At 44.0% G+C, this 22,582-nt stretch overlaps 1 protein-coding gene and 1 long non-coding RNA gene across 6 annotated transcripts in view; one reads left to right on the forward strand and one right to left on the reverse strand.

Annotated features, from left to right (window-relative positions):
* LOC138761942 (uncharacterized) overlaps positions 1 to 22,582 on the forward strand; it is a 64,336-nt gene that overhangs the window by 9,784 nt on the left and 31,970 nt on the right. The window contains exons 2-3 of one of the 2 annotated variants that reach the window (XR_011356628.1): positions 10,251 to 10,342; positions 22,497 to 22,565. This is a non-coding gene — a long non-coding RNA (uncharacterized lncRNA). Of the gene's footprint in view, positions 1 to 10,250; positions 10,343 to 22,496; positions 22,566 to 22,582 lie in introns of those variants that run through there. The other variant, XR_011356627.1, reaches the window with a different exon arrangement.
* The window catches only part of tnfaip6 (tumor necrosis factor, alpha-induced protein 6), a 92,100-nt gene that overhangs the window by 6,208 nt on the left and 63,310 nt on the right, over positions 1 to 22,582 (reverse strand). For all 4 annotated transcript variants that reach the window (XM_069934962.1, XM_069934960.1, XM_069934961.1 and 1 more), the window contains 2 exons: positions 4,204 to 4,365; positions 3,497 to 3,725 (listed from right to left, as the gene is read on the reverse strand). In XM_069934962.1, the coding sequence (XP_069791063.1) occupies positions 3,497 to 3,725; positions 4,204 to 4,365 (391 nt within the window). The remainder of the gene's footprint in view (positions 1 to 3,496; positions 3,726 to 4,203; positions 4,366 to 22,582) is intronic.

A 22,582-nucleotide genomic window follows, 5' to 3' on the forward strand; every position in this document is an offset into this window, starting at 1 on the left:
CCTGGGCCTCATAGTGGAATTTAGATTATGTCTTCTGATGCAACTGCATCCATTCTTGCATAAGCTGGTCTAAATCCTCCATTACACCATTTACCATTTTTTTTGCCATAGCTGCAGCAAGACTTCATTAAGCTCCATCTACTTTATGTTTTGCTTGTATTCATCATCTCTTTAAGAACAGATTACTGAGGTACTTGAAGCTCCAGCACTCCCTCAAAAAAAGTCAGTTAGCTTTGGTTCAGAGAATGTGAATGTATAAAGCTGGGTAAAACATCTCAGAATATCCAAGTCACTCCATTAGCTTTGGACATTTTGGTGATCACTTATGATTTGCTTGCCAATTTTGTTCCAAAATATCAATTGAAATATTCAGATTTGACTGAACAATAATCCCAATTCCAGTGCCTGGTATGTTCTCAATTCCCTATCTCCTCTCCTTTTCAATTATTTACGATGTCTACTCAGAAATATTGACATAGCTCCTGGTCATGAGTTCCACAACAAATTAATAATCCTTGTGCTATTTGTTCATGAGCATTCACAAGGAATGAAAGAAACAGAAACTGATCAGGATTTTTTTTTTGCAGAAACATAAAATGCAGTAATTAAATGTCAATTCCTTATTTGAAGAAAAAAAATGATAAGGAAAACAGATAATTAAATTATTTACAAAAGAGAAGTCATGTCTGACAAGGTTGTTAATGTATTTTTGAAACTGTAACTAGCATAGATAAAGTGAACAAGTTGATATTGCTGCAATCGGACTTTCAGAAGATCTGATACATGCAACTCAAAATCACCAAAACAAAGTTGGAGTGCAAATCATTGAAGATTCTCTACTGGTGTCTGACATACAATGAGGATTGGTTAATGAGCCAATAGTAGAAAGGAAAAATAACAAACACTTATCTGAGGATCTATTTATTTATTTATTTTTACACACAGTGGTTGGATTCAGTTGTTGATTAAGATACAAGAATGTGTCAGGAATGGGGGGGGGGGGGGAGAATATCATGTGCAAGCAGCAAATTTTTAGTTTGATTTTGACATCATGTTCGGCACAAACTTATGTGTTGAAGGACCTTTTCCTGTGCAGCGCTGTTCTATATTCTATGTTGCATTCAAAATAGGATCAGGTAAATATGTGAAAGGAAAAAAATTGCATGGCTCGGGGTAATCTGGAGGAGTGTGACTAGCTGGATTACTCTTTCATGGAAGCCACAAGCTGAATCGCCTCCTTTGCACTTTAACAATACTGTGATTTTATTTCCCCATGAGGAGTAATATTTTCTCATAGTTATTCTATTGAGCTCCCTCAGATTTCTCCATATTTCATAACATTGCCTCATATTTTCTAAATTCCAAGGAATATTGGCTTATATTGTTCAGTCTTTTCATGTTCATCTACTTCCTCTTGGGAATCAACCTCAGAAATCTTCTCTAACCTGCCTCCAGTATACATATAATTACACCCTTGCTTAAATAAAGAGATCGGAACATTTCATAGTATTCTAGGGGTGGTCTCATCCTTGCTCTATGCAACTCCAGCAAACTTTATTATGCTGCATCTTCTTTATAGCAAAGACCTGAATTTCATTTGCCATCTGAATCACTTGCTGTACCTGCATGTTAACTTTCATGTGAATATCATTTTGCTTTTCTGTTCAAAGCAGATGACATCACATTTCCACACGTTGTGAAAAGACCTTATCAACGATATTTTCTTACAGTAAAATAGTTGCTTAATACTTTACAGTATGGAATTGCTCATATCTTGTTCCAAACAGCTTCTCATTTTTTCTGGGATCTGACTGATTTCTGAAAAGCATGAAATGCTTAGCATGTATAAAGTAGAAACCCAGGAAAAAAAATCACAAATCGGCCTTCAGAGATAAAGTGGGCCTACTATTTGAAGATTCATTGAGACTTGAAACTCAAGGCATCAGGTGCTACTTAATAGACCTTACATACTTTAATTTGCTTACGCTGGCATGCAGAATATGTGAAGGAATATTAGATGAATCTAGGCACAAGAGCCAGTTCCAAGCTGGGGGAGTGGTGGTTAATGGGGTTGGCTGTAGGAGAAAGCTGTGTAGTCATAAGTGGATCTTTGCATTAGGCTGGAAGGGAGGGGTCATCTGACCTTGGTATCAAAGAAACATGAATTGAATCCTGAGAGATGATCCAGATCTGGGGTGGAGAGTGATCATTGGATTGGGCCCTAGCATTTGAGTTGGATCAAGACTTGATGGAGAGGTTGATGAGAGGCCTAGAGATCCAGATAAGTTATCAAATTGTGACATGGGGTTTGCAGCTGGAATGAAATTGAGAGATGAGTTGCACCACTTCAGCCAGGGGTCATGGGTAGTTGAGAATAATGATCAGAACAAAATTGAAGGGTAAGGAGAGAATTTGATGGGCCTGATCTAATATAGGTAATTTAGGTACATTAAGAACAACCTAGCCAATTCAGATGCCCATTTTCAGACTGAAATCACATCAAGGAGCCCCCTTAAAATTGTGCTGCACTAGAGGGTTCCCAACCACAGGCATGTATCAGAACTACATGAATGAATTTCTTCAATACCAGGATGGATGTGAATAAGAGCACATCCAGCGTAGAACAAAAGTGTCTTAATGCAAGTGTGATTAGCAGCTGGAAGTGTTTCATTGAAACTCTACAGTATAATTTGACCCAGACCTATTTGGATTTCCACTTTCAAATAAGAAGTAGTGAAAAAAAAACAGCACTATGTGACTGTATTTTTAGGCTATGGGTGCATGGGGCTTCAAAATTAAATCTTCAATATTAAGAAAAATAATAATAGATTTGAGAATCCCCACTGAAATATGGCGAAATAATATGGCTCAACGTCTTCAATTTAAACTTGATTTTGTGCAAAATGGTTAATTTTGGTCACCTCGGACCAGAATAGGTAGGGAATTAGCAAAAGATCTTCTAGCTTTTGAATTGCTTTTTCCTTGATTTTAATTTAATAATCACTATGGATCTTTGAAACATGTTTTATGTTCATTGGAATTTTAAAGATTTATAGGATGTGGCTTGGAAGTAATATTAATTACTCTGTTATTCTTTTCTGGATTATCTATCAATTGGATGGTGAGTACATTCTGCAACTCACGCAGAAAGGCAAATAATAATAAAAAATCAACATACAAAAATATTAATTAAAATGCTATCAAATTCATCTACAGTATCCATTTCTCATTTACTTCAGAAATAAACCCATGTCTTTTGCGTGAGAAGTAGTTACCTATTTATCAATTTCCTAAATATTTCTTATCGATCTCTTGGAGTAACAGATGATTTTGAAACTTATTCTGAATTTCAATATTCTGTACACAAATACAAGCAATACCACAAAATCTGAAATTGCAGTGTAAATAAAGGACAATTGGACAGTTAATCCAACTAATTGCAATATCAGACTTCAGTTTCCTTAAATTATTTTTCAATTATGACAATAACACTTACCTGCCAACAAAGCCTACCAAGTCGTCATAACTGTCATAAATTTCAAGGTAGTCAGACAAGCAAGATGGGTCATCTTCTACATCAAATTCCAGAAACCATAAATGAATGCGCTGCTTGTACTTTACTCGGATATGCCAATAGCAGATCTGTTCATGCTCATATTCATCTGGGTAGTCTGGGGAAGTGATAATACGCTCTTGATCCGTCAGAACACCACCACATTGCTTTGCTGGGATAGGGAAAACACAAATAAAAGAGTCACAATTTCTAATTAACTTGAAAAGAGAAGTTACCAAGTCATATAGCAAAAACAAAAAAAACAGAATAAAGTTCAATTTTTATCACTGCAATTTCTATGCAAGTCTCCACCTCTTATTGCTGAGCAGTATTTCTACATTCAACTACATATATTATTTATTGAGGGTTTATAATAGTGTAGACTACTAACATTGTTGTATTTCTTGGTTGGTCTTTGAAGAAATATTTTCTTGTCTGGTGCTTGTCTTAGAAATAATCATATTTGGATAAGGTAGCTCAAAATAGAAGTGAAAGGAATTACTGTGCAGTACTCCTCAATTATACAGCATTTAGTAGGATTATAATTTATGGGGCTGTTGTACTGTCTTGGCATAGTGTATGTGTCTAGGATTTGTAGTTGTTATACTTTGAAAAGTTGAGGAAGTTAAAAGTTGCTATTTTGAACAAACCATGTGGATTGTAGCAATAAGCATCCCACTTTTCACTTTTGTTAACTCGATATCCATAGTCAATGATACCAGTTTTTCCATGTCCACAGTTGGGTCCAGGTTTTACAATTGGATAACCAACTTTTCCTCCTGCGAGCCAACCAGCTGCACACACATGAAACCCTGTATGCAAAATAAAAAAAGTGTTAACTTAATCTGTGTGGTTACTTCAGAAGTATTTATGAACCAGACCTGATTTGGCAGCAAGAATTTTCATAATCCTTAATAATGATAGCTACAGCAGAATTTTTCAAATAGTTTGGTTCATTTTTAAGTTGTATTATTTAATTTAATTTAGACATATAGCACGGCAACAGGCCCTTCTGACCCACAAGCCTATGCCACCAAAATACCCCAAAATAATCTACAACCCCGGAACATTTTGAAAGGAGGGAGGAAACCAGAGCACCCAGAGGAAACCCACGCAGACATGGGGAAAACATACAATGCTGGATTCAAACCTGGCTCTGTAACAGCATTGTACTACACTAACCACGCTGCCCTGAACAATTATCTGAACAACATCAATTCCAAATGATTCCAGTTTTACTTTGAATGTTAATAAAGTCAAAAAGCTTTATCTCACCAGAATAACATATTGTGCATGTATGGCATCGAAGATTCTCGTAAGGCAGCACATCACTCAAAATAATAAAATGGGGATAGTGCAAATTAATGAAATCTGAAATTGAGCATTTCCTGTTTATGTTTTAAGTCCTGCCCTCAGCCTCATACCAAATCAATGAACATCCTGTCTTTTTTTATTCATACCAGATAATGTACATTAATTTAGGCTAATGATTTACTTACAGTTGTTTTTATGTGATCACACTAAAATGCCTTCTTTTGCCATCAAATAATCATTTTTTTATTCAAAGGAGATAATTGCGGGAAAAGATAGAACAGAGAGGATCCATGGAAAAGAACCAGAGCAAACCAAGGCGGCATGGTTTGTGTAGCCGTTAGCACAACCTCTTTACAGCGCTAGTAATCGGGACTGGGGCTCGAATCCCTCGCTGTCTGTAAGGACATAGAACATAGAACAAAACAGCACAGTACAGGCCCTTCGACCCTCAATGTTGTACCAACCCATACATCTCTTCCTAAAAAAGTACTAAACCTGTCCTACCTCCCCAATAATACTCTATTTTTCTTTCACCCATGTGTCTGTTTACAAGTCACAAATGCCTTCAATGTTTCAGCTTCCACCACCATCCCTAGCAAGGTATTCCAGGTATCCACAATTCTCTGTGTAAAAAAACTTACCTCTGATGTCTTCCCTAAACTTCCCTCCCTTAACTTTGTACCTATGTCCTCTGTTGTTTGCTGATCCTGCCCTAGGAAACAAGTGCTGGCTGTCCACCTTAACTATGCCTCATAATCGTGTAGACCTCTATCAAGTCTCTTCTCATTCTTCTACACTCCAAAGAGTAAAGTCCCAGCTCTGCTAACCTTGCTTCATAAGACTTGTTTTACAATCCAGGAAATATCCTAGTAAATCTCTGCACTCCATAGCTTCTACATCCTTCCAAGAATGAGATGACCAGAACTGAACACAATCATCTAAGTGTGTCTCACCAGAGATTTGTGAAGTTGTAACATGACCTCTTTACTCCCGAATTCAATCTCCCTATTAATGAATCCAACCATCTCATAGGCCTTCTTAACTATCCTATCAACCTGTGCAATGACCTTGACGGATGTATGGATTTACACCCTAGGGTCCTTCTGTTCATCCACACTCTTAAGTAACCAACTATTAACCATGTACTCAGGCTTCTGGTTAGTCCTTCTAAATGTATCACCTCACACTTATCTGGATTGAAATCCATCAATTTATTCTCCCTAGTTCCTGCCTCATCCCTTCATAATTAGCTTTTCCCCATTTAAGCACTTACCTAGTTTGACAGTTTATATCCTTTTCCATAGCTATGTTGAAGCTAAGGTAGGTGTGGTCATTCTCACCAAAATGCTCCCCCTCCTCGAGGTCCACCATCTGACCAACTTCATTCCCCAGTACCAGATCCAGTCTGGCCTCCTCTAGTTGGCTGGTCCACATACTGTGTCCAGAATCCTTCTTGTACACACCTGACAAATTCAACCCCATCTTTTCCTCTTGCAGTCAGTAGATGCCAGCCAATATTAGGTGTTGTGTAACACATTACTGCATAGTTGAGGATCCACTGGGCACTGTACGAGAAGAACCCCAGGCACCTTTTTAAAGTCTTGGGGTTCTTGGGCAGGCAAAGTTTAGGAAAGGGGGTGCATGTACTCAAGATCAGGGGTGATGACACCATATACCCCAGGATTGTCAGTCACTTGGTGCTAAAAAAGCACTTTTTCTTAATGTACGCGAGGTTGAGGGATGTGGCGGTGGCCAGGAACCCCTACAGGTTCTCATCGTGTTCTTCTTGGTTCTAGCTGCAGATGGTAACATTATCTAAGTAGGGATAAGTAGTTTTTTGTTTATTGTCATCCACCATGCGATCTATCTTCCTTTGGAACACTGGCACCCCGTTCGTGAGGCCGAATGGGACCCACAGGAAGTGATAGAGGTGGTTGTTTGCCTTAAATGCTGTGTAAGGCCGGTCTTCTGGGTGAATTGGAATTTGGTGGTATGTCGATTTGAGGTCTATGGTGGAGAAGATCCTGAACTGTGCGAGTTCATTCACCGTATCGGCTATGCAGGGGAGAGGGTAGGCGTCTAATAAGATGGTCTGGCTGTAATCAATGACCATCCAATTCTTCTCCCCACTCTTCAACACAACCACTTGGGCCCTCCAAGGGCTGTTTCTGGGTTCTATTATGCCCTCCCCCAGCAGTCACCCCACTTCCATTTTTATGAATTCCCTGGGGCTGATTAGCCTGCTCTTACTGGTGACTGGTTTGCAGACCGGAGTGAGGTTTGGGGGCAGAGGGACCCGGAGGTGTCCAAGCTGCAGGTCGGATGCCCTGCCCAGCATTCTGGTGTGTGATTGGGCACATTCGGGAGGACGGGCAGGCCCTCCAGGACCCGGTTATTGCTGACTGTAAGTGGGGGGTGGGGTCCAACAAAATGCATCAGCACACCCTTAAGCTGGCCCTGGAAATCCAGCCCCACTATGATGGGTGCGTACAGGTGGGGCATCACCAGCAGTTTGAAGTTTTTATATTTCGTGGCCCTCACAGTTTGGGTGATGGTGCAACACTCACTTATTTCTGTGGAGAGGGATTTGGAGGCTAACACTACTTTGCACAAGGAATAATGTTGGGCTGTACCTAGGTGTATGAAACTCTCTGTGCTTCCTGTGTTGAACAGGCAGCCCATAGTATGGCTGTTTACCTCAATGTCCATCATTGATTGCCCCAGCTGCTGCATCCTGCTCTGGTCCAGCACAATGGAGACCAATGTCAGCTCACTGACGGGTCTCTGCTGCTATATTATTGGGACTGCCGCTGCCAAGATAGGCGCCCAGGAGATCGCGAAGGTGGCTGTCCCCATGGATCACACGCAGTAGAGTCTGGAAGAGAAGCTGGATGTGACATCGCCCGAGTCATCACGCATCTGTTCTAGATGTTCGGTTCTCGGCTACTGGAAGTTGGATGGCCCAATATGGGGATGTGGGCCACGGTCCACATGTGGCTCTGCTAGAGTGGGGTTTAGATCAGCATACCTTTGTGTAGTTCCCCTTCCTCCGGTAGTTTGAGCAGGTCGCGCTATGGGCCAGACAATACTTCCATGGATGTTTGCCCGGGCTACAGTAGTTGCACCTCGCATGCTCAGTGGCGGCAGCCGCAGTCATGGAACCTGAGTCCCAAGATGGCGTCACCTGTCTTCCCCACCTGGTAACCATGTGGCCTGCTGAGTAGGCCTCTGCATTCTTTTGGGCAGCCTCCAGCAAACGGGCCATCTGCATGACTTTCTGAAGAGACCAGTCACCTTTTTCCAGGAACTGCTCCCTTATGTGATGGAAGTGGAAGCCCGCGACTAGCCCATCACAAATGAGCTCCTCTTGGTAGGTTGCTGCAGTCATATCCTGGCACCCACATGGCCCTTACAAGATCATCAACTGACTCACCAGGGCCCTGGCATCAGATGCCCAGTTGGTAGCAGGCATACATAGCATTAATTGGGGCTCCTTATTGCTGTCACAGTAGGGCCATTGCCTAGTTGTACCCTTCACAGTCACGAATTATCTGGTTTGCTTGGTGGCCCACCACTGCGAAGAGCAGATCATATTGATCACCGTTGGTTGTGATCTTGTGGCACCTCATGTAGGCCTCCAAGCAATGTCGCCACATGTCAAACCTGATGGAGGCCTCTGGTTCTTTTGGATCAGTTTCCAGGTTATTCAGTCTAATTTGCTTATACATGGCAATTAAAATTCTGATTAATAAATTGTGGCATGATCAATGACCACCTGCAGACATAAAGCAAGTAGTCAAAGACTTTATTAATCAGAAAACCTTGGCATGCCTCGCGAGTCACATGATACTGTGAACCTGGAAGGATGTGCCCCAAAGAGCTCCCATTAAAATGCTTCAAAACAGGGAAAATTGATCCAAATAAAAAGTTTTAACTTGCCCAACTGAGGCAACATGATCAAGAAGAGCAGGAGGCAGGTGATTGAGGAGCAGGACCAACTAGAAGCACTGGAAACATAAAGTGAAAATTCACTCGATGCTGGTGTTCTACAGGCTCCCGCGCTATTAGCCTGCAACATAAGGTTCACCCGACAAAGATATCCAGACAGTGGTATGGTTGCTGGTGGCCCAGATCGGTGGTATGGAACAGTGATTGGAGAACAGACTGAAAGAAGTCTCCGAAGGTCTGGTCAACCTGCAAGCTTCAATCAGGACCTTGATGAATCAAGTTGGGACCCTAGAAGACAAGATAAAGAACATCCAGGACAGGCAAGATAAACTGGAGAACACAGCTGATGTGTGGGTTGCTGAGAAAAAGCAACTGATAGATAAGTTGGAATACTTAGAAAATTATAATTGGCATAACAATATTAGATTTTTGGGCTTAAAAGAGGGGGAGGATGTGAAGGACCCGGTCAAGTTCTTCCAGCAATGCATCCCTGAGGTGTTGGGGAAAGAACGATTCAGAGGACCTCTAACCATAGAAAGGGCATACTGGATATTCGGTCCCTGCTCCACCCCAAATCAACAACCGAGACTGGTTCTGATATGGTTCATCAGTAGCCAAGACTGGGAAACAGTGCTAAGGGCAGCGATGACCAGATTAAGGAAGACAGAAGAGCCGGTGGAATTCCAGGGGAGAAGACTGATGTTCTTTCCTGACCTAAGCTCTGTGCTGCTAAAAACAAAAAAAGAGTTTGATCAGGCCAAGAAAATATTGAGAGACAAAAAAGTCGAGTATGCAATGTTGTTCACAGCTACTTTAAAATTTGTGCTGCCTGGAGGGGAAAGGAAGTATTTTAAGGAGCCACGGGAAGCTATGTGATATGCATGGGAGCTACCAGACAGTGTAGACCTGCAAAACACAGGCTAAACTGAGCCCTTTGAAGAAACTATAGATGAAAGGTCTAAATATCCACAAGACAATGGAGGCTCGCTACAGCCATTACAGTTTTACAATAATTGACTTACAAAGATATTTGAAATGATTATGGACATAAATGGACAAAGTAACCGGGGTTTAAAAAAGTTCTGTAACTTGTTGGAGGAAATGGGGAAATGTATATTTTTAATCTTTCCTTGCTACAAAAGTTTCTAAGTAGGAAAAATAATGGGAACTCAAGGCAGAAGAGACTGCACGAGGCTGCAGTCTAGATCAAACAAAAAAGATGGCACATGAGAAGACTCACAGTAAGAGGGGAAATGGCGCAGAAGTAAAGAGGAGCAGTGCTAAAGCAGAAGATGGGATTACTTTGAGTGTTTTCTTTGCTAATTTTGATATTCTGATTTTTAAGGTTTATTTCATTCTATCTAGTTTAGTTGGGGAGGGGGAGAGATATGCTATGCATTTGTTTATCTTCAATAATCTTTTTTCTTTCTTTTAGGCTGTTGTGAATGTTGGCATGGAGAGGCCGCAAATGACAGCAAGGGATGAGGAGGGCATCACTCATGACTATCAAATGAGAGTGCTGTGAAGGTGAAATAATAAGATATAGAAACAAATGAATAAGGCTATCAAATTCATTAATATTAACATGAATGGTCTGAACAGCCCCATAAAAAGGAAGAGGGTCATGGCTCACTGCAAAAAAACTAAAAGCAGATATTTTTACAGGATACACATTTGACAAAAAATGAACATGATAAACTTAAACGGGAATGGGTGGGGCAGATGTTCTCCTCCTCCTTTGGTTCCAAAGCTAGAGGGGTAGCCATTTTAATACACAAAAGGGTCCTGATGGTGGTGAGCGGTGAGGTTACAGACCTGAGCGGGAGATTTGTAATGGTGCACCACCAAATATATTTAGAACCATGGACACTACTAAACCTTTATGCACCAAACTTTGATGATGTGCACTTTATGCAGGTGGCAGAGGGAAAGCAGAATACATTGATGGGCGGAGACCTGGACTTTTGCCTATACCCCATTCTTGATAAGGCAACAAAAACACTGGTAAGGTCCAAAGCGGCAAAAACAACTCTGGCCTTTATGAAAGAATTAAATTTGATAGACATATAGAGACAGAGTAAACCACAGGCCAGGGACTATTCTTTTTATTCTAAACCTCATGATCCCTACACTAGAACTGACTATTTTTTGATGTCTGCCTGGTTGGAGAACAGTCCTTGAATCGGAATACTTAAGACTAATATCAGCTCACTCACTGTTAACTTTACAGATAACAATGCCTGAAAAGCAGGCAAATGCATATAGATGGTGTTTTAATGTCTCATTGTTGAGAAATCCAGACTTCTGCTCCTTTATAAGAGGAGTTATTTGAATTGAACTGCCCCTCAGTGGATAACAAATTTTTAGTATGGGATACACTAAAGGCCTACCTAAGAGGGCAGATAATTTTATACACCAATAGTATTAAAAGAGAACACCTAAGGGAGTTGGAGACACTGGAATTGGAGATTACAAAATTAGAAAAATACCAAAATTTGGGATCAAATGAGAAACATCAGGAATTAGAAAATAAGAAACTTAAATATAATACTCTAAAAACATAAAGAGTGGAAAAAAATGCTCTTGAAATCCAAACAAAGATATCATGAACTAGGTGAAAAAATGCACAAAATATTGGCATGGCAACTGAGAGCAGAGGAAACTCAATGGACAATTAATGCAATTCATTCTGGGCCAGACTCAATAACACACAACCTGAAAAAAATTAATGATATCTTTAAAACTTATTATGAAAAATTATACAAATCCAAGGTGCCAAGAGATATGGATAAAACTGAGGAGTTTCTGGCAAGAATTGAGCTGCCAAGACTGGTCCAAGAAGACCAGATGGAATTAGATGTCCAATTCTCTAAGGAGAAAATTGAACAGGCCCTGAAAAACTTACAAACAAATACGTCTCTGGGAGAGGACAGTTCCCACCCACCCTGAGTTCTATAAAGAATTTTAAGACTTACTAATACCACTATTAATGGGGGTAGTGGACCAGGCAGCAGGATCGTGAACTCTCCCGGATTCTTCTCTCAACAGCCATTGTTATGGTGATACCCAAAAAAAACAGGGACCAAACAAAGCCATCCTCTACAGAGTCATATCACTACTAAACAGACGACAAAATAATAGCCAAGTCACTGGCCAACAGGTTGGGTCAATCTCCCTAAACTAATAAACCCGGAACAAGTGGGCTTTATCAGGAAAAAGCACTCTGCCAATTATTTAAATAGACTGCAAACAAAGCAAGATCCAAGTATAGTAGTCTCGCTGGATGCAGAAAAGGCTTTTGATCAGCTAGAATGGCCCTTTCTTTCCAAAGTTCTAGAAGGATTCAGAATGGGACAAGCATTTGTCAACTGGGTAAAAACGTTGTACAACAACCCACAGGCAAAAGTTAGTTCAAGCAGGCAAACGTCACCAACATTTCCTCTTAGTAGATCCAGTAGGCAGGGACGCCCCCTGTCACCAAGGCTATTCCTATCAATTAAACCGTTGGCAGAGACTATTAGAGAGGATCCATTGATGGGGGACTCGGGGGGGGGGGGGGGGTCAATATGAGAGTGGGGTGGGTTTGATGGCCAGTGATGTGCTGTTGTGCTTGACGGACCCAGCAGTGTCTTTGCCAGTGCTGCTTGCCGCGCTGGGGGACTGTGGCGCAGTGTCGGGCTGCAGGACTAATATAGAGAAGGGTAGTTTTATGCTACTGAGTAGATTTGATTATGAAGGGTGCTAGGGAGATGGTAGCTTCAGTTAGCAGACAGTAGCTGTGGAGTGTCTGGGAGTAATGATTGATAACAATTTGGAAGACCTGTATGGACTTGGCTGCCCCCCTATGCTTGAGAGGATTGGAGAAGATCTGACGGGGAGGAGGGACTTGTCCATTGCTCTGGTGGGGAGGATCAGCTGTGTGGAGATGGGGGTGGTGCCGTCTTCAGTGCCTCTTCCGCAGTCTTTTTTTGGGGTGCTGAATGGCAGTGTAGGGAGCTTTATTTGGGCTGGGAGGTACTCAGAGTGGCCTTGCGGAGAATGATGTGGGACTACAGCCTGGGAGGGTTGGGATTGCTTGATCTGGAGAGGTGTTATCTGGCGGCCTGATTGGGGTTCCTCGTATCCTTCTTTTGAAGGGGAGGGGGAGTTGTACGTGTGGGGAATTTTATGCGTGGGGGATTGGTGAAGGATTTCATGTACAGGTGGGTCCCAAATCAGTAGCAAGGAAGGTGAGCGGTCCTATACTGAGGCACCTGATTAAGGTTTGGTATGAAATTATTGAAAGCATGGGAAAAAGGTGGAGATTTTGCCTGGTGCACCATTGGCTTAGGGTGAGTTGATGCTCATGAACAGGGGCAGCAGAGTTTTGGGGATTTGACACCAACAGAGGATCAAATATGTTGGGGGCTGCTGTGGGGGGAGGTAGCTCGTGTCCTTTGAGTGGCTGGGGATGGGTGCAGTTTGTCCTGCGGGACCTTTCCTCCAGTTGGGATCATTCCTGGGTGACGGATGGTGCCCTGCAGTGGCCCCGCCTGCGCTTGGTGGAATTGGGAGATTACTTCAGCATGGAGATGCACCTAAGTTTGTGTCGGGTGTGTGCTCAGTGCTCCAGACTGGGAGCCTAGAGCAGGGGCTGCATGGATCAGGGGAGAGATGGGGTTGGACCTGGGGGTTGTAGTTGGCAGAGGATGATGGTCGGACTGGTGTGGGGACAGTGTCACGATGATCATTGGTTCTGGATATAGAATGGTTCGGTATGATTTTTTTCCATAGGCTCTGTCTCGCACCCCAGGAGATGCGCAGGGCGGGGCCGGGGGTCCTGGCGACGTACTTTGGATGTGGGGTGGAGCAGGGAATATTCCTTCATGCAGCCTGGTCCTGCATAGGGGTGGCCCCATTCTGGCAGGATTTGGCTAGCATAATGGCTGGGATGTTGAGGGTGGCCTTCCCGCCAGACCCAATGCTGTGTCTGCTGGGAAATCTTGTGAATATGGCTGCAGGTTGACTGAATTCCAAATTCAATTTGCATTTATATCCCGGGCCATGGCAGGGAGGTGCATGGCAATAGCCTGGTGGCCTGGCTCCCCTCTTCTCATCAGCAGGTGGGCTGCCAGGATGCACGGCTTGTTCCCATGAAAAAGGTTGCCTGTGACCTTAGGGACCAACACAGCACCTTCGTTGAAACATGGCAATCATGTCTGAAATGTATGGGAGCACGGCTGTAGCCACTCCCCAGCAAAAAAGTTTACAAAGAACTGCGAACAGATAGATTAAGAAAAGTGCCTATGCAAGGGGATGGCCCTATGGTCTCCATGGGTACATATAGGAAATGCTGACACCACATTCAGCCTTTGTTTCTTCTCTTGTTCTTTTCTTTCTTGGGGGAAGGGTTGGGGGTGGGAATGGGGGAGGGAGAAACGTTATAAATAAGTAAATCACTGGATAAATATGACATAGTCTGAAACAACCAATGGCATACTCTCCTATTTAAGATGGAAAATCAAAAATAACATATTTTTTAAAAACACCTTGGAATGCCTCTACATGCTGCTGTCTCATATCCAAGGCAGGTGTGATGGAGGAGACTAGGGCTATCAGCCTTTATTCGGGATCTTTCGGGGAAGAGCTACAGGTGCGGAAGGCAGGTCAGCCTGCCAAGTCCAATGAGGTCATGCCTGCAGTACCACATTCCACCACATTAGGGTAGTTGAAATCACCCATAACTACAACTCTGTATGTCTTGCACCATTCCAAAATGCCTGCTTATTTGCTCCTCAAGGTCCTGAAGACTATTTGGGGGCCTATAGACTACTCCCAGCACAGGATTTGTTTTGGTATGTTCTCCCTGTGTCTGCATGGGTTTTCCCCAGGGGCTCCAGTTTTCTCCCACCGTTTGAAACGTACCAGAGGTGTACTGTGATAGTACAGACCTATCACCAATGTATATAGTTACAGTATCTAGAGTGTAATTACTGTGCTTACAGCGATTGGCTGAGAGCTTAGCCACGCCTACTGTCTGGGCCTTAAAGGGTTGTGTCCCTAGCCAGGTCGGATCATCCGGACTGGTCGGCCACCTGTGAAGAGCTCCTGTCTTTTGCTAATAAAAGCCTTGGTTTGGATCAACAAGTCTTTGGTTCTTTCGACGAGCTCTACAATTTTATTAGCAAAAAGAATTTTTTTTTTAAAAAAGGGATGGAGCGTCTGACTCGGCCAGAAAAACTTGACACAGTCAGCTACAGCCTTCAAAGCCTTTAAGTTCTGGCTGTTGAACTTTGAAAACTTCCTAAGGGTCATTGAGGTGGAGGAGGATAACCAGCGTCTAACAGCATTGCTGTCTATGGTGTCCTTGAGAGTCGACGAGAACATCCAGGATGAGACCACTTACACCGCAGCCATAAAGGTACTGAACGAACTGTAAGATCAACCAATGAACAGAGTTCATGCCCGGCTCGTGCTTGCATCGAAGAAGAAACAGCCCGGCGAGCCCAGCAGGGCATATTTACAAGTAGTCAAAGCGTTGGGCAAGGACTGTAACTGTGTGGACAAAACTGCTGCCGAGATCACAAACGATCTCTTCCGGGATGCCTTTGTGGCCGGGCTCCGATCGAACGAAGTGAGGCTGCGCTTCCTCAAACTAGGGGTAGAAAAACTAGAGGACGTGGCCCGGACTGCAATCACAATGGAGGATGCAGCCTTAAAGTCAAATGAGCTCTCTAGGGACTGGACCCCATGTTCTGATGTGAGTAGAGTGCCCTTCTACCCTACCATCCCCCGAGATACTGATTGCCTGTCGGCTGCTGCTACACTGCCCTCTGCGAACCCAAAATGTTATTTCTGCGGGAGGGACAAGCACAGCAGGTCCCAGTGCCCAGCAAGAAAAGCCAGGTGCCAGAAGTGCCTTAAAAACGGCCACTTTGCTGCAGTCTGTAGGTCTAAAATGGCCGCCGGCAAACACAGTGCCTCGTGTGAAGCCCAACCGCCACTATCCCATTCAAACCCTTATCCCCCAGGCCCCATGCCGGAACAGAATGACCAACAGCACCCCAATGACCCGGGCCACCCTCCCGCAACACAACTGGGGAAATGAGCGAAGGAGCGGTCGCACCTGACGAGCCCGCTGGTGACACCACTCCAGCGACCCCAATCCCGGCACCACGGCGGTCACGCCGGATGGTCAGACCCCCTGACCGCTACAGTCCTTAACCTACCCCTTCCTTCCCTTCTCCCTCTTCAGCCCTTCCACCCCAGGGTCAGTTCTCCAAGAAGCGGTGAATGTGATAGTACAGACCTATCACCAATGTATATAGTTACAGTATCTAGAGTATGTAATGACTGTGCTTACAGCAATTGGCTGAGAGCTTAGCCACACCTACTGTCTGGGCCTTAAAGGGTTGTGTCCCTAGCCAGGTCGGATCATTCCGGACTGGTCGGCCACCTGTGAAGAGCTCCTGTCTTTTGCTAATAAAAGCCTTGGTTTGGATCAACAAGTCTTTGGTTCTTTCGACGAGCTCTACATGTACGTTAATTGAAAGGCACAAACTGGAGGGCCAAAATGACCTTTTAACCTGCTGCATGTATAATTTTTTTTTAATTCAAAAGGAAAAGAAAGATAAATGTCAAAGAGAGAACACACATACACTGAGACTGTTAAGAAATAAAAACAGGAAAAACTGGTGTGAAAGATTATGTTGTGTTTGTATTGTATGTAGATATATTTTTGGGAGATAAATTGGGACAGGTTTTTTTTAAAGAGTAGGTCGTATACAAACACTTCAAAACAGATCTCATTTAAAATTCCGGAGCTCTGCTCTAGCCAGTCAGGGCAGTTCCTGGGGACCGTTGCAAAAACTTTGGGGAGTGCCCAAGAGACCACTAATGGATTGTTGTTTTTAAAAGCAACAGATGAAAGAGATCAGAGGAGTAGTTCAGAGCCACAGGCTGTCTGGGAGTGCAGCTTGGTGTTCTAAGAGGGCCATGTGGTTTTTGCAAGCAGAGAGAGTTGAACAGTTTTTTTCACTGAGAGAAAGAGAGAGAATTGAATTCGGCAATGCTACAGTCAGTAGCAGCAGCTGGGACTGGAACAGGACAAGCTGAAAAGCTTGTGGAAAATCCCCATTTGGAAGATGGGTTGTGAGTGCTTAGTTCGATCTGGTCAAAGCCCTTGTGGTTCATGCAAGAGGAGAGTACTGGCCTAATGTTTCACTTGAAATAAGAGAAACAAAAAGTGACCTGAAAGAAAGAGGTTATCATCTGGAAAACTCTGATGGGGCAAGTTTCATCGGCAAGACACTGAAGTGGCTGATTAAAAGGGATCAGTTTGTGTCCAGGAACAACACATCTCTCTCTGAAAACTGCCAAGAACCTTCCTGAGCGGATACCATTCACCTTTCAAGCACCAAAGTTTGGTGAACTTCATGAATGTTAAATTCTGTGCACAGTATAAGAATTGCCTGCAACCAGTGCACTTGGAGGAATAGAAGTGAGATTGGACTGTGAATCAAAGAACATCTCTGAACTTACATACACGTGTGCTTAGAATTAGAAGGGGGTTAAGTTAGGTTAAGTATGTCAATAGCGATAAGTTAAAGTTTGGTTCTATATTCATGTTTAAAGATAATTAAAAGCAACTTTTGTTTAAGCAACCATTTGTCTTGGTGAGTATCTATTGCTGCTGGGTTTTGGGGTCCTCTGGGTTTGTATCACTGGAAAGACGCAACAGTTCTGAAACCATATGTGGAAAGATAATTTCAAATCAAAGACCCTTTGGCAGAGCGTTTGTTTTTGCTGAGACCTCAGATATCATTGTAACCAGATGGAGGTCCCCTAAATTCTCAGGTCTGCTATCATTTAAGCTCTGCTTGCTCTCAATGAAACAGTGAGTGTCTGAAGTGTACAAAATTCATTGCCTATGGGGTAACAATACTACTTGCCTTCTTGTATGCTTCTGAGACATGTAACAGGTACCACAGAGCACTTCAGAGATACCACCAACATTAACTCTGAAAAATCTTTCAAATCTACGGGGAGGAAAGGTCAACCAGTCTAAGAATTCCCCTTGAAATGAAAGGGCTGTCCAATCTATGCCACAGCAGACAGGTGTTGTGATGGAAATGTGCACAATGCTCAAGTATGTGGTCAAATTGTGCTATGAAGGAAACTGACAGAACAAATATTGTACACTGCTAGTTTAGCTCACTTTTTGGCTGCTAAATAATTTTGAAGACATGACCCATCGAGTGTGCTCGGACAAATTATGGCTATTAGTAATATTGCCCTTTGATGAGAACAGTTTTGTGCATCAGTAGGACATAATGGCTGTCAATGTCACAGCAATTCACTGTCTGTGTATTGTTCTGATGGCGGGCTCCTCTGTTGGCTCCACCTTCACCTACCCCAGTACAAACCCTGGTTTTCCCGCCTTACCTCAGATTCACCTGAGAACTATTGTAAGCTATTAAAAGCATGTTTGTACTCTTCACTTGTCTCTTGAGTTCAATCAATCGCATTACAATTTTAATAGCTTAACTATGAAGCAGGATGAAAGCCTTGTTGAAGCTATGCATGCTCCAGGTCGAATTTCTGTCCCCAGAGAAATTCACCTACTGGCTGGAGTGCTTCCAGTCCTACCTGACAGCCACATAAGACATCTTCAACTCCGATAGTCTCTGGAGATCTGCACTTCTCTCTCGATTTGGCCCCAAGGGGTTCACTGTCATCAGAGATTATGCTACATATGAGTCAGCCATAGAAGGCTTGAAGGCCCGCTACATGCACCCTCACCCATGACGTGTTAGTGAGGCACCAGCTCTCTCAACATCAGCAGTGTCTGGGTGAGTCTTTGGGTGATTATGTCCTTGAACTGTGGGCCCTGACTAGAAAAGGTCACTATGAAATGGTCACTGCCTGGGTAAGAGAGGAAGAACTAGTCTGGGACACCCTCGTGGCAGGAGTGAGGTCGAGGTACACGAGGCAGCTACTACTAGAGTTGGGGAAGAAAGACTTGGCAAGCATGCTGGAGCTGGTGAAAGTGCTCGAACAGGCCCAACTCGGAGCTGATTACCTCACAGGCAAAAACGGCACCTTTTCAGAGGACCAGGTCATTGAGGCACCGGTGGTTCGCGCAGGCCCAGAGCCAACTGTTGTAGCCACGCGCGACCGAGGATGCTACTTCTGTGGACAGGCACAACACCCTCGCAAAGGACACCGTGTCCTTAGGATGTGGTAAGTGAGGGGAGTGGGTGAAGGTCTGCAGGGTTAAAGGGAACCTGAAGAGGGGGACCATGTGTGCAACCCTCAAATTGGCATTCAACCCATGCCAGATTCCCTAGGTGCTGACCTCAGCCTCTCCGCGCTGCTTGCTGCCAGCATCTTGCTGCGCCTTGTGGCAGGAGCTGCCACCAGAAATAAATCATGGGAGGGTACAGCTGCCATCTTGCCACACCTCGAGGTCAACACCACCTAATCCTCCTTCAGATCAAGATGGAGGGTGGCCATCTTGCCGCTCATGGTCAACGCCAGCTTGTCTTCCCACAGGCCAAGAGCGAGTCAACATCAGCATGGAGAACAATGTGGTTTCCAGAGCACTGGCATTTGTCCTCCTGGATCAGGCAATACCTCACCAATTAAATAATTCAACGATGGAGGTGAGGGTAAACAGACACTTGACTGATTGCTTAGTTGATACTGGCTCCACTGAGAGCTTTATAAACTCTGCAACTCCTCTGTGGTACAACTTAAGAGTGTACCCGATAGACTATTGTATTTTCTAGCTTTGCACTCACACTCTGCAATGATCTAGTGGTGTTGTGTAATACATCTAACTGTAAAAGGGAGGAGGGGAATTTTGTAAGTTCTGATTGTATGTACTGAAGGATTTGTGTGCTTTCGTGTTGCTGGGCCTGGACTTCCTGTGTCACCATAAAAGCAAGACCATGGACCATGGCCCATTCCCTCCAATCACAGTATGTCCCAAAAGTCGGACTCCATATGCAGTTTCTCCACCCTAAATATTGATACCCCCCCCCCCCCCACTGTTTCCGAACCTGACTCCTGATTGCAAACCGATAGCCACAAAGAGCAGGCGATACAGCGGGGGAAATCAGGAATTTATTAGAGCTGAGACACAGTGACTGCTCAAAGAAAATATCATCGAGCCTAGCAACAGCCCATGGAGAGCCCAGGTGGTAGTTGTGAAAGGGGAAGAAAAGTCCAGGCTAGTGATTGACTATAGCCAAATAATTAATCATTTCACACTACTAGACACATACCCCCTCCCTCGAATTTGGACATGGTATATGAAATAGTGCAGTACTGGGTCTATTCGATCATTGACCTCAAAGCTGCATATCATCAGTTACCAATCCGTTCCAAGGTCCGCCCCTACACAGCATTTGAGGCAGATGGACGGCTTTATCAGTTCCGGAGGGTCTGTTTTGGTATCACCAATGGGGTCTCAATCTTCCAGAGACAGATGGACAAAATGGTCGATGAATACAGGTTGAAGGGCATAAATGCCTGGCGATCCTGGGCTATGTGGTGGAGAATGGTTTCATTGGCCCTGACCCTGATTGACTGCATCCTCTGTTAGACCTCCCAATCCCAAAGACCTTGAAGGCCTTAAGGAGGTGCCTGGGCTTCTTCTCTTACTATGCCCAGTGGGTCTCTCACTATGCAGATAAAGTCTGTCCTCTCTAAAAATCTATCTCCTTCCATTATCAGCCGAACCCCAGGTGGCTTTTGACTATGTTTGGAACTACATCGCAAAGGCTATCATACATGTGGATGGGAATGCACCTTTCCAGGTGGAAAGTGATACTCTGACGTAGCTCTGGCCGCTACCCTCAACCAGGCAGGCAGACCAGTTGCCTTTTTCTCCTGGACCCTACAAGGCCATGAGCATCAGAACCCATCAATGGAGAAAAAGGCTCAAGCCATTGTAGAGGCATCAGGCACTAGAAGCAATACCTGATCAGCAGAAATTTACACTGCTCACCGACCAGCGATTGGTAGCATTCATGTTTAATAATGCAAAGAGCAGCAAAATAAAGAATGATAAAAATCGCTAGGTTGAGAATCGAACTCTCCACCTATAATTATGACATAGCATTAAGGCCAGGTACTCTCAATGAACATCTAGATGCCCTGTCAAGAGGAAGCTGTGCCTCAGCACATACCGGCCATTTGGTCACTGCATGATGAGCTTTTCCACCAAGACATCACTCACATGGCTCATTTCGTCAAGCCACGTAACCTGCCCTGCACCATTGAGGACATCAGGGAAATGACCAGGTCCTGCCAGGTCTGCGTGGAATGCAAACTGCACTTCTACTGCCGCGACAAAGCACATCTGATTAAGGCATCCCACCCCTTCAAACAATTCAGTGTCGATTTCAAGGGTCCCCTCCCTTCCACCAACGGAACGGGTACTTTATCAATGTCATCAATGAGTACTCACGTTTTCTATTCGCCATTTCCTGCCCAGACATGACCACCACTATGGTCATCAGGACCTTGCACTCTATTTTCACCCTGTTTGGGTATCCTAGCTATATCCATAGTGACCAGGGTTCATCATTTATGCCTGAAGAGCTATGCCAATAACTGTTTATTAGAGGCATTGCCTCAAAAAGGATGACTAGCTACAATCCCTGGGAGAACAGACAAGTTGAAAAAGAGCATACGACTCTATGGAAGGCCATAAAATTGGCTATCCGATCCAAAGGCCTTCCAGAATCACACTGACAAGAAGTTCTACCAACAGTGCTCCACTCTATAAGGTCGTTCCTCTGCACGGCGACCAACGCAATTCCTCTCAAGCTTATTTTTACATTCCAGAGGAAATCCACATCTGGGACCTCTCTCCTAGCTTGGCTAATGGCATTGGAGCCAGTCCTGCTGAGAAAGCACGTGAGGAAGAGCAAGACAGACCCCCTGATTGAGAAGGTACACCTGCTGCATGCCAACCCAAGTATGCCTATGTGGCTACCCTGATGGCAGAGAGGACACCGTCTCAATCAGAGACCTGGCACCCTCCAGAACTGAGGGTCTGATGCCTCAAATGAGCTAGGAACTACCAAGTACCCCACTCAGGGTCCTGGAGAACACTGCTTGGGAAGTGGTCCAATCCATTCTGCGACCAGAGCTGGACCCCTTGAGACCCAGTAACCCTGTACCACAGGGGGTCCAGGAAGTTCAGCAAGGCCAAAGTCCTCCACTACTGAGGCGTTCAACCAGAATTACCGACCCCCTGACAGACTTAACTTGAAAATATTTGTAAACTATTCATTTTTGAATGAATGATCTCTGTTTTTCATGCACAGGCTCTATTCTGAAGGAAGGGGTGAATGCAGTGAACTGAAATTCACTGTCTATGTATTGTTCCAATGGCTGGCTCCTTGGCTCCATCCTCACCTACCCCAATATAAACCCTGGTTTTCTCAACTTACCTCAGATTCACCTGAGGACTATTGTGTCTACCGGCCATTGATTGTAAGTTATTAAAAGCTTGTTTGTACTCTTCACTTGTCTCTGAGTGCAATCAGTCGTGTTACAGTCACAAATGTCACTAAATATTTTTTGCAAGTTCCGTGGGTCATATGTCCATCAAATTGGTGCATGACTCTCAATACTGAGGCACTGAATAGCGTAATGTTTTTTTGAAACTTTGTTTTTTTTAATTTAGTGATACAGCACAGTGACAGACCCTTCTGGTCCATGAGCACACACCACCCAAATATACCCATGTGACCAATTAAGCTACTAATGCTA

This window comes from Narcine bancroftii, chromosome 4 (genome assembly GCF_036971445.1).
Source record: "Narcine bancroftii isolate sNarBan1 chromosome 4, sNarBan1.hap1, whole genome shotgun sequence".
Lineage (NCBI taxonomy): Eukaryota > Metazoa > Chordata > Chondrichthyes > Torpediniformes > Narcinidae > Narcine > Narcine bancroftii.